Raw genomic sequence first — 16158 nt, forward strand, 5'->3', positions numbered from 1 at the left:
TATCTCCAATCCTCGATCTGAACTCTGTTTTTCCTCCTCTTTCTGTTTACATAATTTAAAAAGTTATTGAAATGCACGCCTTTGGCTGCAGCCCCCGCACTTAAGTGGCCCCTATCACCGCCTCCACCGGCGAGCGTTGCGTTTATTATTCGGCGCTCTGTTCAATTCCCCTGCGACCTGTGCGCGTGTTTATAAATTAAAATTGGCGGGTTTTTTCTTTTCTTCTTTGAGGTCGGTGTCGAGCAGGTTCCTCCGAGGAAGATTAGAGAGATCACTTTGTTCCGAGCAGATGTTTTCCCCCCTCTCTCACACCTCTCTCTGGGCCGCTCCTGTGCGCGCTGAGGACGGGCTGCAGAGCTGGAGAGGCTCGGTCACCCGCAGCCACGGATGAGGGGAGGAGGGCGGGCACAACAATTGGTATTAATTTTCAAAGATGTAGAAAAAAAATCACACCCTTAAATTCTTAAAGTGTCCATTTTAATTTGCAACATTTTACTGAAATGAGCTGTGGAAAATGTTCTTGCAATAAAAGCTCCGGATGAACAAAGTGTCTGCGGTTTAACCCTCCTCTCCGTCCCTGCAGGCAGCCTCCCATCCCCGATTAAAGCAGGAAAATCGGTTGTGACAGCAGACGTCCTCCCCGGCCTTTCTAATACTTTCAAATTAATTTGCTGATTCGTTTCTTCTCTGCTTGGGACCGACTGTACGCGCACATTACGCACTCTGCGTCCCCCGAGGCGCTTTGTTTGACTTTGTATTGCAGCGCGTTTATCGCGGGCGCCTGTGATCTGGAGGAAAAAGAGCAGAGCCTGAACGGTGCTGAGTGTATGTGAGTGTGTGTGTGTGAGAAAAATCTTTAAAATGATGCACACAACCTGTCGTTTACACTTAACTTATGTAAAATAATTATTTTGCATAATGTTGCAAAATGTTGCATGTAATTATTTTACATGCAACATTTTAAAGGCTGTGTCCTTACACAATCATTCATGCGTAAAACTGAACTCTTAAAAGTTTTAACTTCCTCTAAATTACTTCAACTTCACTGAAAACTATTTTAAACCATTTTAAATGAATCACTACATGTTTTTAATTTGGCGTTTTTGCATTTTTTAAAGAATAAAACAGTTGAAACAGACCTGTCCTACCTCCGCAGCATCGCCCGGCTTTCTTTAACGTTCCAGCAGAAGCAGAAGGAGTGAAAATTTATTTGGAGTCGTTTTCCTTTTTTCGCTGAATAAGAGCGAGGCACTGCGTAAAAAAAAGCAGCGGTGGCTCGGCGCTGCTGTGCAGCTGAGGATCCTTCAGCTGAATGGATTATCTCCTGAGCTTTGAAGTCTCCTGGCCTCACCTCACAGGTGCTGAGCGCCGCTCGGCCTCTGCGTTTTTCACTTCCCTCGCCCGCGCCGCCGTCCAAAAAAGCTGCACCTGAGGGAGCCGCGGTCTCTGCGTGCAGCGCCGGGGCTCCTACAACAGTCCGTTTTATGCATCATCGTTTTAATAAGCACCGACAACATCCCCACAGATCCCCGCTTCCAATCCTGCCGGCTGAAGGGACAAAACTTTTCCCCCTCCTCTCCTCACCGCCTAATCCCAGGCTTTACCAGCTCAGCATTAAGAAAATTCAACTGCAATTTGGGATTAGACAAAATACTCTTATTACAAAAGGTTGGTGCAACTTGATAACTTGATACTTGTTCAGGGGTTTATCTCGGGGTCTTACTCACATCGAGAGAGGATGGAAGGGGCAGAGGAAAAAAGCAATGCAGGGGAAATGTCAGAATAAACCGTCTCTTTTGTGTTGTGAGGGCCATATTTGTTGAATGGCCTTTTTGCATAATTTAACGGAGCCTGTGTGTGCATGTGCAGAGGAAAGGAGGGGTGGTGGTATTTCGGTCAGAGCCTTCGCCGGCCCTCTGACAGCTCGGACTTCAGATGTGGTGGAAATAAAAAATGGATAAAAGGTGCGTGAAACCCAAATCAAATACCTCCACTTTAGGCCGCCTCCTCTCTGCGCACACAGCCTCCCTTCAATCAAACGGGCCTGATTTCTCTTTGATTTTGGCCTCTGCGTAAAAACACGGACCTGCACAGGAAGGTGCGTTCAGGTGCGTCTGTAACAAGCATCACTGCAGGCCTACGCACACAACCTACATATTTTTTATTTTTTATTTTTTTTGTAATTATTATTATTGTGCTCTGCAGACTTTTGATGCTCAAGTTTCTCTGTCAAAGTGCTCTCATCGATGACTTTAAGTCCCATCGGCCTCCACTTTGATACTCCTCCTCTTCCTCACTCTCACACACACATAAAATTGTAAGTTCCATCCCTGCTCTCTCTCACCCTCTCCCTCTCTTTTTGAGCATTAGCTCGCTTTCAGCTCGGGCCTCATTTACAAAAGTTTGTGTTTTTGCAGAGAATAAGAAGCAGCATCCCCCCCTCCCCCTCCGACACCCGGTACCACTCAGGCCAAATCATAAAGCATACGCAGTGTTTTTCTTTAAGTGCGGAGGGTTAAAAACGTGTTAAAAACATCAACACAGGATTTGATTCAGTGACCGCAGCTTTCTGCTGCTGATTCTTCTTCTGTGGATTCTTCTTTTTCCTCCGCAGTGAGTTGGAGGTCTATCCCTATTAAACTTTACGTCAACCATCCTCAAATGTAATTCTAAATGGGGATTAAACCTCATTCATATTCATGAGACTGGTGTGGTGTGTGTGTGTGTGTGTGTGTGTGTGTGTGTGTGTGTGTGTGTGTGGGAGAAAAAATAAAAGATGGGAGGGGGCATCACAATAAAAATCAAAATGGATAATTTTAACTTCTATCCTCTGTTTTTTGTTTCGGTGTCCACTTGTTTGTGTTTTTAAAAAATGGCAAACGGTGACCGTAGATAGAAATGTGGCTGAAGCTTCGAGGCCTTTTCTCGTAAATGTGTGTATTGTTTTTTAGGAAATAACTGCCAAACTACAGCGGGGGTTTCCTCGGGTTTCTATTGCTACTAAATCTTGATTTGTAACCTTTGCCATTGAAGCGTTTGTTCGTCTGTTTTTTGTTTGGTGGGGGAGGGGGGGGGGTCTTTTCAAAAACCCAGAATATGTATTTTAGGTGGAGAAAAGTCAGCACTAAAGTTTGCTGACAATCCCAGCAAAGATGCTCTATACCCGGCATGCAAACAATAAAAAACTGGTTCCTGTGAGGTGCGAGTACCTTCTAAATTCTTCTTATACGCACAGCAGAGCGCAGGCCTGCAGCCTCTGAAGCACCTTCCCCTGCAGGCCTACGAAACATTTCCATCTTTTTAAAACCGCTCTGTGGTTCCTGTGGTCCGGGACTGAGAAGAGGAGGAGGAGGAAGGGTGGTGGGGGGAGATGAGTGGGAGTGGGCTCCCCCCGGCTGCCTCTGCTCGCCCATAGGTGGCCTGCGCCGTCCGTCAGCTCGCTAGCCCTCGCTGATTGGCTGCAGGAGGCGGATCCGCAGGTGATCCTCCGCTCATAGAGGCGCGGGGCGGAGAGAAGGTGATCAATCTCCATCCATCTCCATTAGAAATCACCTTAACACTCTGACAGACAACGACAAACCCCCTGAAAGCAAATGAGTTTGATTTATTTGGCTGTAAAAACGGCCGGAACCGCACCGAGGACGCGGCAATGCTGGTGATGCTGCTCGGTTTGCGCACTGATATTTGTTTCTGAGAAAGTCTGCTGCCGCTGCGCGAGTTTTGTGCCCCGCAGACTTCCTGCAGCTGGATAATTTTTACTCGCCTCTTGCGGTTCGAGCGTTCGGGACAAGGGAAGGAGAACAACAAGGTAAAGTTTCCTGTTTTCTTTCGCTGATTTTACGCAAAATCTTCTGGTTTGTGTGCATTTTCGCTCCGAGGAACTCTGAGCCGCGGTTCATTCACGAAATAACCCTATAGCTAAAGTACAAAAACATATTAAAATGTATATTTAAAAAAAAAAAAAAAAACCTGAAACATTTTTCATGAATAACCCGTACCACGCACCTGATTTCAGTTTGTACCGCTGCACTTTTATATTGAATTTTTGCGCAGATATCAATTACTCAGCACTGTCAAGGACTTCATCTTGAAGCCGATAAATCGAGCCAACTTCCTCCTCCTTTATTTGTTGTTGTTTTTTTGTTTTTTTTTTAATATTCTCATTCCTGTAAGTTTTTATTTATTTTTATTAAGAGCAATTGTCCATTAAAGACTCTGAAGCGCTCAGCAGATAATTGGAGAGGCGTGTTTTTTGGTTTTTGTTAATTTATTTTGCTGATAAGGACCCTTCTGAAACGCTCTCTCTCCCCGGAGGTCTAATCTAAATTCTAATTGAGTTCATTTGCACGGAGATCTCGCCTTTTCACTCCGGCCTGGCTGAGCTGGAAGCGCGTTTTTTTTAAAGAGCTGCTGGAATACGCGTTTGGCACGCAGAGGTTTGGTTTGGTCATTGTTAAAATAACCCCACTAATTTAATTCACACTCCCGGGTTGCGTGTTTTTAAGCTTCAGATCAGTCTGCACGCAAACTAGTTTCTCCACCCGGACTCTTTGTGTGTGTGTGTGTGTGTGTTTGTGTGTGTAAATGTTTTAGGAGCTGCTGAATATGTATATAATTTTGCTTATTTTCCTTCAGGTTTGCGTCTTTACTTAACCAGCAGTACTTTACTAGAAACAAAAATAAAACCATGCAGGGTTTTATTTATTAATTTTCTCTGTCTCTCTCACTCTCTCTCTCTCTTTTGTTTTTCTTTGTTTAAGAGCCGAAAAGTAAAGAAGACCGAAGCGTTGCTTTACTAAAAATACAATGCTAAATCTATCTATTTAATCCAGTAAAAATCCAAAATTAAACAAATTTGAACTTTTTTCCAGCTGAATTTGGTCCTCACTTTGTGCACCTTTAAAACAAAGCACAAAAATCGACTCCTCACATCTTCAGCCTGGTTTAAATATAATAACAGAAGCTGGTTGTTGGAGAAAAATGCGTTTCACGTTGGTGGACTTTTAACTGAAATTCTCAGCCGAGGACTGAAGAGCCACAGGAGTCCTGCTGTGGTCAAAAACGCACACGAAGTCTGACGATCCGAAAGAAACAGAAAGAGCCAGAACAGAGATTTTTTGTTATATATGTATTTTTAAATTGATTGTCAAACTACACAGATAATCTAGCGTTTTGTAACTCTGCGTGTGTGTGTGAGAGAGAGAGGGAGAAAGTGCAGGCCTACACACACCTCACACACACATTTTATTCATAAGTTTTATTAAGTTTGCTTTTGTTGTGTGAAATAACCAGATTTGTATGAAAAATACACCGGTAATTAGGAAATTTTTTTAAAACTGCAGGTTTGAAAAAACAAATACAAATATGTGAGCGCAAAAAACAGAAGGCAGATGATTATTTTGATTTGAATTATTAATACTACGGAAATGTTTACCCGCGTGTTTTTGTAGTTTATGTCGCAGTAAGAGTGCGCGTGCGTGATTATTTTTTTTGGAGGGCTGGAATAATTTGCAGGTCTGCTGTAAATAAACGTTGTTATAGTTGGACACACACACGAGACAAAATGCAAAATGCGCTCGAGTCTCGGGCCGTTTGGCCCTCTTAATCCTAAAAAATAATCAAATAATCCTGAACACGGTTTTTTTTTTTTTTAAGTTCATAGTATTCTGCACCAATTAAAAGGTCTATGTCGAGCTTGAATTAAATTCCTACACTATGATTTCCTGGTTTCTTCATTTATTTGAAAATAAATGCGTTTTTCAGTTAACCGTGGTTTGGGAGGAGGGGGAGTGAGTGGAAGAGATTTGTGAAGAGCTAGAGGTGATAATGATCATGATAATAATAAAATATGACAGCAGTGGTCATCAGTGTGAAATGCATACATGTCGGGATTCATCTTGTTTTTTGGTGGCGCACAAACTTCTCACTTGTTTGCGGTGTCTCCTCTCCGTGCAGTAGCTGGAATCGGCCCCCTGACCCGCCAAGCTGCAGCATCGGGGGAAACTGAACCGCTGGCCTGAGCTGGGTGGAGCAGTGACCGCCTGTAGCATGATGTCCTACCTCAAACAGCCCCCCTATGGCGTCAACGGCCTGGGGCTCAGTGGCGCTGCCATGGACCTGCTGCACCCCTCAGTGGGTTACCCAGGTAGGACCCCCCCCCAACTCTCACTCTCTCTCTCTCAGCCACACACACACACACACACACACACACACACTGAGCACCTGGACAGAAGCATGCGCAGTAAACATGAGCTCCAAATCAAGGGGTTAGAGTTAAACAACAAGAAACGTTTATAATAATAATAATAATAACATTGCGTGTTTCACTGTTAAAATGGTAAAAACAAATTTTAAAATGTACACACAACAAAAATGTAAACGTAAAACAGTAAATAAAAAGACACAATTTCTTTTCTAACCCTCAGCCAACAGCAGAGCAGGACAGGCTTGCATGTCGCTACCACTCACCCGACATTATTTACAGGTTTCCTCCGTGTTTCTGACGCGGTTCTCCGGTCTTTCTCTCCCCTCTGTGTCGCCTTTCTTCCCCGCAGCTACTCCCAGGAAGCAGCGGCGGGAGCGAACCACCTTCACCCGCTCCCAGCTCGACGTCCTGGAAGCTCTGTTCGCCAAAACCCGGTACCCGGACATATTCATGCGGGAGGAGGTCGCACTGAAAATCAACCTGCCTGAATCAAGAGTCCAGGTACAAAAATAAATAAAAAGTAAAAAAAAAAAGACATTTTAATCTCTGCTTCCGCTGACATTAAGTTAATGTCTTTAGTGTGGTTGACCGTATTTTTAAAAAGTAGGACAATGAAGACCTGCAAGTTTAGTTAAAATAGTCAAACGAAGATGTCAACTTACTCTTATGAACTTCAAAGTAATTTATTTAAAGAGTTTATTTTCTTTATTTTCAAAAACCTCTAATTTAAATACATTTTCCCTTATCTCCTGAGGGACTGTTAATGACGTCATTTGTGTCTGAATTAAAGGTTAATTATCGGTTAACGCTCCAGCTAGCAAGCTACAAACTGTACAGGCAAATATCTTAGATTATGGTACATTTATGTCCCCGTTTTCATGCTACTAAATCATTAATCTTTTTTTTTTAAGAGTCACAAATATTTAAGTCAATTATGGGGAAATTAAGAATGATTCCTGGGTAACTTTAGGCCTTGTATGTACCCCAGTAATGCACTGATTTTTAAGAAGAAAAGGACAACAAAAATCATGCAGATGGCTAGATACTGGTTAGATAATGAGTGTAATTAAAATTACACACCTTGGTTTGTTTATTAGTTCCTCAGTAAAGTAAAATTTAGTAGCTGCCTTTCTATTTCTTTTTTTTGTTTTGTGTTTGGCTCAATACACTGGTTTGTGTGGCATTTTGTTTTGTCACACAAACCTCATAGTACTTCATTTAATTTCAATAATAATAATAATGATGATATCATAGACCCGGGTAGGCTGATGTAAACAAACTGAATTTACTAAAGATTATTTTACAGCAGAATCACTCAATTATTTTTAAAAATTGTATTTATTTTTTTCATTTTTGATGCTCTTCAAGTACAGGTCGTGTAATTCGATCTGAAATATGAAGAAACCAAGACTCAAACCTGCATATACTCCAAACATCTCACTGGTGTACTCCAGTATTGAACAAACACTGCTCCTTGAAAGGCATTAGGGGAAATCCAAGGCACAATTCGAGTTATTTTCAGAATGTGTGTAAAGCAAAATGCTCTACACAATCATACCCTCTCTGTGCTCTAGAGTTACTCTACTGTGTGGTGAAACTCAATAGCCTGTTATCTTAGACCCGTCTACCAGGTATGAAATTAGACCCCTGGCTGGTCCAAGCCAAGGGGCCGGGGTGGAAATGAACCTTGATGGCTAATAACCCCCAATTTTCCTCCATAATGTACTCCCACCATGGCCCAGGAGGTTCTTTTTTTCCTGAAATGCTGAGGCCGGTGTCGTGTAGGGTTGCTAACTCCTGGCTGGTGTTTGTGGTTGTAGGTGTGGTTCAAGAACCGGAGGGCCAAGTGTCGCCAGCAGCAGCAAAGCGGCAGCAGTGCCAAAGCCCGGCCGCCCAAGAAGAAGTCCTCTCCGGCCCGGGAGAGTACCGGATCTGAGAGCAGCGGCCAGTTTACACCTCCTGCTGTCTCCAGCACGGGCTCTTCCTCCTCTTCGTCCTCGTCCACCAATCACACGGGCCCAGCGGCACTCAGCAGCACCTCTACCTCCATCAGCACCGTCTCCTCTATATGGAGCCCTGCTATCTCCCCTGGAAACGCTCCGGCTCCTGCCGTGGCCCCGCTCCCTGAGCCCGGGCCCCCATCTAATGCCTCCTGTATGCAGCGTTCCATGTCAGGCTCTGCTGCAGCCGCCACCTCCTACCCCATGTCCTACAACCAGACGCCGGGCTATGGCCAGGGCTACCCCACCCCTTCCAGCTCCTATTTTAGCGGCGTGGACTGCGGCTCCTACCTAGCCCCCATGCACTCCCATCACCACCCGCACCAGCTCAGCCCCATGACGGCCTCATCTATGTCGGGCCACCCGCACCACCACATCTCCCAGTCGTCAGGCCACCACCACCATCACCACCACCACCAGGCGTACGGCAGCTCCGGCCTGGCCTTCAACTCCTCCGACTGCCTGGATTACAAAGAGCAGACTGCCGCCTCTTCATGGAAGCTCAACTTTAACACCACAGACTGCTTGGACTACAAAGACCAGGCGTCCTGGAGGTTCCAAGTCTTGTGATCAGGCTTTCTTCCCCACCCACCCGCCACTGCCCGCCCTGCTTGTCTGCTCTCTTTTATTTTCCAGATTAGCTTACTGCTTGTTTTTTAAAAAGACAAAAGAGTTTATGAACCATAAGACAACAAGATAGCAGCAGGAATGCTCAAGAATCGGACTTCCTTCTCCCGCTCGTCCTGTTTCAAAGTTTAAAAGAAGAAAGAAAGAAAGAAAAAGACAGACCTGTAAAGAGAAAGCATCAGGAGCAGATTTCCTGAAGACGAAGAAAAAGGGTTGTTTTTTTTTTTTTTGTTTTTTTAAAAGACACCCCTCCTTGGGATAAGCTTAACAAAACTGTTTTTCCAAGAGTCATTTCAACCAAACTCCTTTGACCACCAGCTCTCTGGATGGGAGGAATATTTTCCCCTCTGGTGCACCGACGGGAACTGCCTGCCGTGCCCTCTTTACCTCCATCGAGTCCTGTATAGTTTTTATTATTTTCTGGAATTTGTTATTTTAGGATGACAGAGATTTTTAGTCAGCTGCACACAGGAGCTGAAATATGTAAATATGTATTTGGGTCAGTTACAGTGACCATGTTTAGTTGTTGTTTTTTTCTTTTCTGAATTTAAAATTGTTTATTACCACTTTGAAAGAAAGAAAGAAGAAAAAAGAAACTGTATGTAAATCTTCCCAAATATTCCAAAGAGAACAAATTGGCCATAAAGTTCAGCTTTTATATCCACCTTGTTTTACTCAGCAAAATTTGAAATGTCTTGGGGAAAACTCTAAATCTAAACTATAGATGCAGAAACTATTCTGGGACATTTTCTTTTTTCCAGATATTATTATTATAATTATAATTATTATTCTAGCTTCCACGTTTTCAAAGCAGACCACCTCTCTGGGACATGTTTGAACCGCAGCACTTGGCTTGTTATTGGAGTCAAAGCTTTTTATTATTATTATTATTATTTTAACTCTTCTGGGGGAGGAGAGGAAAATGTGGATTTATAGCTCCAAAAATGACAGTGAGATGTTGAATGTATCTTTAAAGGCGACCACCCTTACATACATGTTCATCCAATAAAGATCCGTTAAGTCATATTTTATTTTTCCTTGTCTCACTTTGATTCCCAACAGGGAGTCGAGTTTCTTTTTGTACACCATCAAATTACAAACTCGACACTGCTGTTTTCTCTTATTTGAACTAGTCACACTTTTATTTAAAAGCTTGTTGATTTTTGTCCCCCCCCACCCCCATCCCCTAATTATAACGGGGGTAAATGCAAATTAGTCCATAATTAAAACAAGCCGTGAACGCCGTGTAGGCTTGCATTTCCATTTTAGAGAGCAGCCGTTTAATCCTCTCAGTGTCTGCCTTTAAATTGAAATGCTGACATCTCTCCTTGCTTTAGGGAAGCAAAGTGTCTTTTAAAATAAAATAATAATCTTTTTTTTTTTTTAAAGTTAACCTCCTTCACCAAACAGTCCAAACAGTAAGCCGGGAGACAGCTGATCGAGGCGTAATTGAACGCAGCGCTGTAATGGCGTGATAATTACTCCTGCGCCCCGAGTTGGTTTCTCCAAAATATCCTGCAGGAATTTCACCGCCTCTGATGCGGTAATTACGTAGGTGGGGCCAGGTTAGGGGGTCACATGTAAGTGTGTGTGTGTTTAATGCGTTTCTGCTCCGGGGCAATATCAAAAGGAAGGAGGGGGGTCGTTTTAAAAAATCGCGTCAGTGCACTGGCAAGGTTGTTTTGGACGCGTTTAGAGCAATGAAGGCCGCACAGAGAGCGGGAGGTTCAGGCTAATTATTTGCCCCAATTAAACCCTCATCCTTGCGCAAAGAAAATGAGCAGGTTGTGCGCACTTTCTTTTCTGCCCGCTAATGAAGACAAATTGAATTCTGTTTATTATTACAGGGCTCTCTCTCTCTGTGTGTCTCTCTCGCTGATTATTTCTATACTTCTGTCTGTGAAAAATCAACAAAACGTCTGAAACACAAAGTTATAAGTTATCCTCCTTTTTAAAATATATAAAAGGTGAGAACAGTAACGCTGGAATTTATTTTCCTTTTTTTTGCATTTATTGGTTCAAATATTTTTAAAATGAAAGCCACAGTTTTGCCAACTGAGTTCTGCTTTTTAAATACGTCTCAGTGAGAAGTTAAATCCTACAAATGTATGCACTTTTACGCAGAAGTCTCTGGTTTTGTTTGATTTAAAAGATCCAAACCAGAAATGGAAATTATAGCAACAAATAATGTAAAAAAAAAAACAACAACAAGAAACTGCTTTGACTTTGAATTTTTCCCCCGGTAAAATCTGGGTCGTTCTGGCGCTTTAAGGCCTCTGAAAGCGACGCAAACAAACAGAAGCAGTTTTATTCCGCCTGTGAGGAAAGGTCACGACGTAAAATTGAGTCTATTTGAAGCATAAAAAGGTAAAATTCAGGAGATTTTTTTTCTTTTTCCTGTTGCCCTGATCAGATTATCAGTCTGATCGATACATATTTCAGGTTCCTGCTCGTGTGGAGTCCGTTTCAGCTGCAGCCGGCCCTCTCCCACTCTGTCCCTCTCCCTCCATTTCTCTATCTCTCCCTTTATGCAAATGAGTCTCGCAGCAGCTGAATAAATATCTGCAGACCAGGACATTAAACGTGTTTGCGCCAAGACGCGCAAACAGCGCAGCGAGCGGCGGATTTGTTCGGATTTGCATCAAACAAATATTTGCTGCCGCTCTTGCGCGATGGTTTAAGGAGTTTGAGGGAGCCACAGGTCTCTCGTGAGGCAGCTGCTCACCTTCAAACACGAGCTGGAGTGAAAAGACGCGCTTTTCATCTAGTTTCCTCTGAGCGAGCGAAGCCGCGGTTCCAATTAAACAGTCGAGCAGGAAATCAGAGTGTAAAACAGACTGTAATCAGACTCAGTGCGAACAATGCAGGGATTAAAATCTGGGATTTAAGGCTAAACTACTCCCGCAAATGCAATCTGATTCTGCGCAGCGTTAGAGAGCAATAAAGCGCACGAAGCAGCACTTTGGTACACCTGCGAAAATGCAGCAATGGCCCACCTAAAATGAGAAAGGAGCCAAAAAGAAGGAAGTTTCAGTTTTTACAAAAATCCTGGAAAATAATCCGATCGTTTTAATTAATAATTAATATATTAGTGTTGCTGTTTCAGTTGTTGACTTATTAATTTTGGTGTCAAACGAAGGAATTCAAACCTTTGAAAGTCAAGAAATTATTTGGCTTAAATCCATCAGGAGTGAATTCAAGTGCAGTTCTGTTCAAGCTTAAAGGAGGTGATGGTGAATTAAATGTTTAGCAAAAGGTCGAAAAAACAAAACCACATTGTTTAGTTTGCATTGTTTCTACTGTTTCACACACTAAGATTTAAAAATTTTCAAGTAATGTATACTACAGGGGAAGCTATCAGATTGACTTAACAACGCAGACATGTAGTTCGTTTTCCCTAAGACAACATTAAACGCACCACACTTCTTTTTACACCTGATGTAGTTCTAAAACGACGTAAATGTGTTGGAACATTGTCTTCTAATCCTAAAATGTTCTGACTGATCTGAAAACTGGACTGGAATATTTATCGACCTGAAAATAAGACAGAAATTATTATAAATTAAAACAAGAAATTTGCTGAAAAATGCACAAATTCAAATGATATTTTCCCCACGTTTCACAACAATAACGTGCAGAAAAGCTAAACACACAAAACATGGCCTCACCTGAGCTCCACCGAGCTCCACCAATGAGAAACCTTTATATTTATATGATATCATCCAGCCAAACAGTCTCTGTCTTTGTTCATCTCACATGTTTTGCAATCAGTTTTTGAATTCTTGGAGGACTTCAGTTGATCGGAATCATGGGGGTGTTTTGAGGACACCGTTTAATCAACATAACGGATAAACAGAACTACAAATAATCAGTTCTTTCACCTGAATGTTGGCAATGCGATGCTCTAAAATGCTGACAGGGAGAATTAAAGCCTTAAAACAATAATCCACAGATACAAAAACAGAGTGCTGCAGCAGTTTTCCTGCAGGAGTATATTAGATATGTGATATTTTAATAATTAAAAAGGGTGTTATTGAACTATTAGTGTGACCAGTGTTTGTATAAGCCTGATTTTGAGGGTCTGACACCTTCATATTCTGCTCAACGGGACGATCGATCGCAGCACAACGTCCCCCTGTTGTCAGCTGATTTGACCTTTTGGCCTCTCATCTTTTGCGGTTAAGGTGTGTGAATGTGGGTGGACTGGAAACTGTTGACACTTTGTCCACACTTTGTCCAGGAAATGAACTGGAACCATGCCGGACGGTCCTCGCATGAGTGGTTTGAGATTTGTATCTAGGAAAGTAAAAAAGAGACAGACAGAAAAGATAAAGACAGAAACCGGACTGATCCTCCAGTATTTGGTTTGCGAGCACTCCTGGGCTTCGATAAGTCAGTGTGTATGTGTGTGCAAGACAAAGATCCGAAAGGCCCGGCAGATGCACCGATAGCAGCCTGCATGCTGGGACTGTTTTCTTGTCTTCCATTTCCATGCAGGACAGGAAAAAAACAGCACTCACGCTTGTCTTTCATTGGCTGCCGACTGTCGCCAGACCTTGGCATCCTGTTGTGTTCATAGGCCGGTATGAAGAGTGAAGGGTGATACAGAGGAGGATTAAATTTACCTGAGAGGTTGATCTGGGGTCAACTGTACACCAACATGGGAGTAGTCCGGGCCACCGTCTCAGGTTTCTGTGCTTTGTCAGGCAAGGCCTCAGTTTCCTGCTTATAAATTCTTTAGTTGAACATCAGGTGTGGGAATTTTAAAAAAGGGTAGCTTGGTTGATTTGTTTTGGTTTATTTAGTAATTTTGAAATGTTTTCTGGCCTAAAAACCCTTCAACCCCTTGAGTTCGTCATTGAGACTCAAAGAAGCCGAGAGTACCACCGAGGATTTCACAGCTGAGTCCAGGCGGCCGGCGCAGCCGAGCTGGTGGAGTGAAAGCAGCTTAGTCACCCCTGTGGCACTAGGCACTGAGAGCATTCATGAAATTCCTCTTGGGTTTGGGAGCTGTAGGTTTAGTTCAGCAGAGGACAGACTAGGGACAATTTGTACATAGAGTCTTAGCCGTCCCATTTCTGTGGAATTAAAGGAGTACACGGGTTACCTGATCCTGAAGCGTGCTGAGAGATTTGGTCACCTCTCTTTACGTCAGGTAGACAGCTCTGGTCACTTTGTTGGTGATTCTCAGTTTCCAGCTAGTGAGACATCCAACACTTGTGAGAGCTTTTCTTAAAACAAGCATGAAAAGGCATAATTTAAAAACAAAATGCTTTTTGTGGCAGAAAATTGTGCATGTAGGCCCAGGTGGCTTATTGTACTAATTTGCAAAGAATCCTCATTATAATGAAGGATGAAGGCCGGTAAACAAATTTACAACCACAATAGGAGCCACGTGAAGCTGCACTTATGCACGTGATGATTTGGTAAATTTAGTAGCTAGCATGCTTTTGATCTCTTTCTATATAAAAGTTTGATATTAATGACTTAATTTCAAATTTACACCCATAAATAATAACTAAAAAGACCCACTTTCATTCACTCGCATGGCATCTAACAATCCTCCCTTTTTTATGTTAGCGATGGAAATCCACAAAGTTTAAATAAAGATGTGGAAATATTTCAACTTTGGGAGAAAATAAGTCAGTGGATCCTCCTGAGACCATCACATCAGGAATGGAGGACAAGCTTCTAGTCGGTATTTGAGGGCAGCTGGAGCTCTGTGGTTCAACACTACTTGTATATGGAGACAGAACGGTGGGTGAAACCACAGAACTTATCGGCAAGTTACAGGAAATTGCTTTACCAGCAAAAGTGGGAACCATGTCCCATTTAAATGCGCTGAGTACTCTTAAGCATCACTATGAGCCTGCGGGTTTATAATGTAATGGAGCATATTTAAACACAATATTTTCTTAAACCTATCCAGTGAGTGAAAATTAAACAAACGAGTGAGTGAAAACAAAGAAGTGCAAAACACAAAAAGCTCACAAAGGAGACAAGAACTGTGGCCTCCTGACCTCCTGGGACCTTGCGTGCACTTCGTTTGCTGTGAAGTCTAATTCTGCTCTTTAAAATACTGCTGTTAACTCATGCACAGGGACAAGAACCAGCAGCCACACATCAGTTTAGTTTCACAAAACACCAAATGAACTTGCACCGTCTGAACCATGGGCATGTGGTGCTGAATTAGCCAAAGGTAAAGAGGTCTGATGGGGGCAACAAGGCTGAAAAGTTGGCATTTTTATTGACATGGGTAGAATAAAATGGTGACATTGAGATTTAACATTTTTTTTGTCAACATGCAAAGGAAGTCCAAACTGCAGGGCACAATCAGATGTATTTGACTAGATGTTTGCTTACACTGATATTGCCCTCCTACACCACTGCTGCCATTATCTTACTTGGGTTTTGCTAATCACCAACACCGTCTCCACTGAAGTCCTGTTACTGTAGACCAGGGGTGCCCAATCCCGGTCCTCGAGAGCTACCGTCCTGCAGCTTTTAGATGCATCCTTGTTCCCACACACCTGAATCAAATGGTTTGATCTCTTCAGCATGCCATCATGTTTGGCAAAGGCCTGATAACAAGCCATTCATTTGATTCAGGTGTGTGGGAACAAGGATGCATCTAAAAGCTGCAGGACAGTAGCTCTCGAGGACCGGGATTGGGCACCCCTGCTGTAGACCATTAAATTAAATGATTGGAGGCTTTTGTGCTGCTCTGAGATCAGCTGAGCAGTCACGCACTTCCTTCTTCCTCCTTTTCCTCCCTTGAAGTGGCTGATGGAGGGAAATCAGACAAGATTGGACCGGCGAAAGCAGCTCTCGCTGATTTCTGCAAAGGACGACACCCCTCATATCTGACTTTTGTTTTTCTGATGACAGCCCCACTTCCTGTCCTCTTTCCTCATGCATCAGTTGCGTCACAGCGAGGAGGGGATAGATTAGAGAGGTATCTGAAGAGTGCTTACATTATCTCATCTGCAAAGGATGCAGCACACTCATCATCCCAAGTTACAACTTGTCTTCTCCTTGCAGCCCACCAGACTTGGGAGGGCTTAATGGAGGGCTGGTTGGCCTGCAGGCTTTAGCGCTTCCCCGCAGCGGACGTCGTCTCTGTGTGTCAACGCATCGCTGTCTGACGTGTTGGCCACATTTTCTTTTTCATTCAGAGACAAGATTCTCTTCACAAACAGATGCCAGGGGCAGAAATGCATAAAAATGATGCAGTACTATGACCGTAAACCTTCAAAATTAAAATCTCACAGCAAAGAAATAAAGTTACTTGGACCACGCATGAGGAAATATAGATTTCTATACGTG

At 43.0% G+C, this 16158-nt stretch overlaps 1 protein-coding gene across 1 annotated transcript; it reads left to right on the forward strand.

Moving 5' to 3' along the window:
* Positions 1 to 3522: 3522 nt before the first annotated feature.
* On the forward strand, positions 3523 to 9858 carry otx1 (orthodenticle homeobox 1). Its single transcript, XM_085296232.1, has 4 exons — positions 3523 to 3808; positions 5956 to 6145; positions 6555 to 6706; positions 8026 to 9858. The coding sequence occupies exons 2-4, from the start codon at positions 6049 to 6051 to the stop codon at positions 8773 to 8775; spliced, it is 999 nt and encodes a 332-aa protein (XP_085152358.1). The 5' UTR covers positions 3523 to 3808; positions 5956 to 6048; the 3' UTR covers positions 8776 to 9858.
* The last annotated feature ends 6300 nt before the right edge of the window (positions 9859 to 16158 follow it).

The sequence above is a fragment of the Mchenga conophoros genome, linkage group LG13 (assembly GCF_057382185.1).
Source record: "Mchenga conophoros isolate Kocher_MC1m ecotype Shallow Benthic linkage group LG13, M_conophoros_male_GT1.1, whole genome shotgun sequence".
NCBI classification, from domain to species: domain Eukaryota; kingdom Metazoa; phylum Chordata; class Actinopteri; order Cichliformes; family Cichlidae; genus Mchenga; species Mchenga conophoros.